We start from the raw sequence: 1613 nt of genomic DNA, 5'->3' as shown, positions 1-1613 counted from the left end.
CATTTAAGTCCTTTATCCATTTTGAGTTTATTTTTGTGTATGGTGTAAGTTGGCAGTCTAGTTTCATTTTTTCTGCATGTATCTGTCCAATTTTCCTAACACCATTTATTGAAGAGACTGTCTTGACTCCATTGTATGTTCTTGCCTCCTTTGTCAAATATTAATTGAGCATACTGGTTCGGGTCGATTTCGGGGCTCTCTAATCTGCTTAAGAGTTTTTATAGAGTTTCAATTCCTAGTCTCTCCCTCCTTTCCCAGAGGTCATTGAGAAAGTCCAGCCTTCTCATCAATTGGTCTTTCTGGTAACTATCTCCATCCTGAGTGTATGTAGAAACCCTGTGCTAAGTTATTTTATGAGCATAAACTCAGCTCTTATTATAAGGGTCTTCTTTTGTTGTTGTTAATCCTGACCCAAGGATACTTGTTCCATTAATTTTTTGAGAGAGAGTAAGTGAAGGGTAGAGACAGAGAGAAATATCGATTTGAGAGAGACACATTCATTGGCTGTCTCCTGCATGTGCCCTGACCAGGGCTAGGGATTGAGCCTGCAACCAAAGTACCCATGCCCTTGATCAGAATCAAACCTACAACCCTTAAGTTGGCAGGTTGATGCTCTTACCACTAAGCAAAACCAGCTCGGGCTGGAAGGCTTTTTAAAAAATATATAATAAAAGATACTCATATCACTTAGGAAATTACAAGGGTTTTATAAGCAGTGTCAAGAACTGTGGACAAAGAGCTGCCGGGGTTCTTGTCCCAGCATCAAGAAGGGTTCAGGAATCTGGAAAAGGCTGTGTGTAGATTTAATAGGAATCCAGAGACTAATAAAGAGTCCAGAGACGAGATATAATTTTGAAAGGCATTGGGGGTCAGAGGAACTTAGCTAAAGGAGCTAAGATCCAAGATCTTAGGTCTAAGGTCTTAGGTTCTTTCTTAGGTTCTCTCCGTCCCCAGGACCCCATGCTTTTTATTAACACAATTTCTCCTGAGGTGAGGCAGAGATATACACTTCAAAGGGTCAGGGATTTGTACAGAGTCCATTGTTAGAATGGAAGAATTAGCCTACGGCTGTTCAGGTATTTGGCCAGTAGGAGGCAATAACATGTAGATTAAGATGCCTTTTAACTGTCTGGGAGCCACAATCAGTTTCCTATTCAGGTTTGGGGAAGTGCCTTCAGCCATTCCCAACAGGTGACTACATGTGTGACTCAACCCTGTTGGATCCCCAGGTCTCATCAACCTTTTGATGAAACTCTCGAAATTATGACATGCTGGAATTGGTCTCCGGCAAGAGCAAATGTATTTCTTAATCTACAACACAGAATTGCCACTAAATAGTTACTCACATGAAAGCATTTTATAAAAAGTTTTATTTCATACTAAGATTATGAGAGATTACAGAATTTACTGTTCTCCTTTTTCCCTAGAGCTCAACCAAGTTGACGATCCTCTGCATTATCACTTGCAAAATCGAAGCCTTCAGAATAGTGTGGAACAATGCTGTGAACATAATATATCTACAAATGTTAATCAAAGTGAAGGTCATTTCCTATTAAAGCAAAATCATGATATGTTTGAGATTTGTGAGAAATGTTTAAAATCAAATTCATGTT

The 1613-nt window shown here is 39.4% G+C and overlaps 1 protein-coding gene across 1 annotated transcript in view; it reads left to right on the top strand.

The window, feature by feature from the left end:
* The window catches only part of LOC102765435 (zinc finger protein 615), a 16505-nt gene that overhangs the window by 12015 nt on the left and 2877 nt on the right, over nucleotides 1–1613 (top strand). Inside the window, exon 4 of the mRNA XM_015569905.1 lies at nucleotides 1428–1610. Within this exon, the coding sequence (XP_015425391.1) occupies nucleotides 1428–1610 (183 nt within the window). The remainder of the gene's footprint in view (nucleotides 1–1427; nucleotides 1611–1613) is intronic.

The sequence above is a fragment of the Myotis davidii genome, unplaced genomic scaffold (assembly GCF_000327345.1).
Source record: "Myotis davidii unplaced genomic scaffold, ASM32734v1 scaffold1786, whole genome shotgun sequence".
Taxonomy (NCBI): domain Eukaryota; kingdom Metazoa; phylum Chordata; class Mammalia; order Chiroptera; family Vespertilionidae; genus Myotis; species Myotis davidii.
This window is presented reverse-complemented; position numbering and strand designations above follow the sequence as displayed.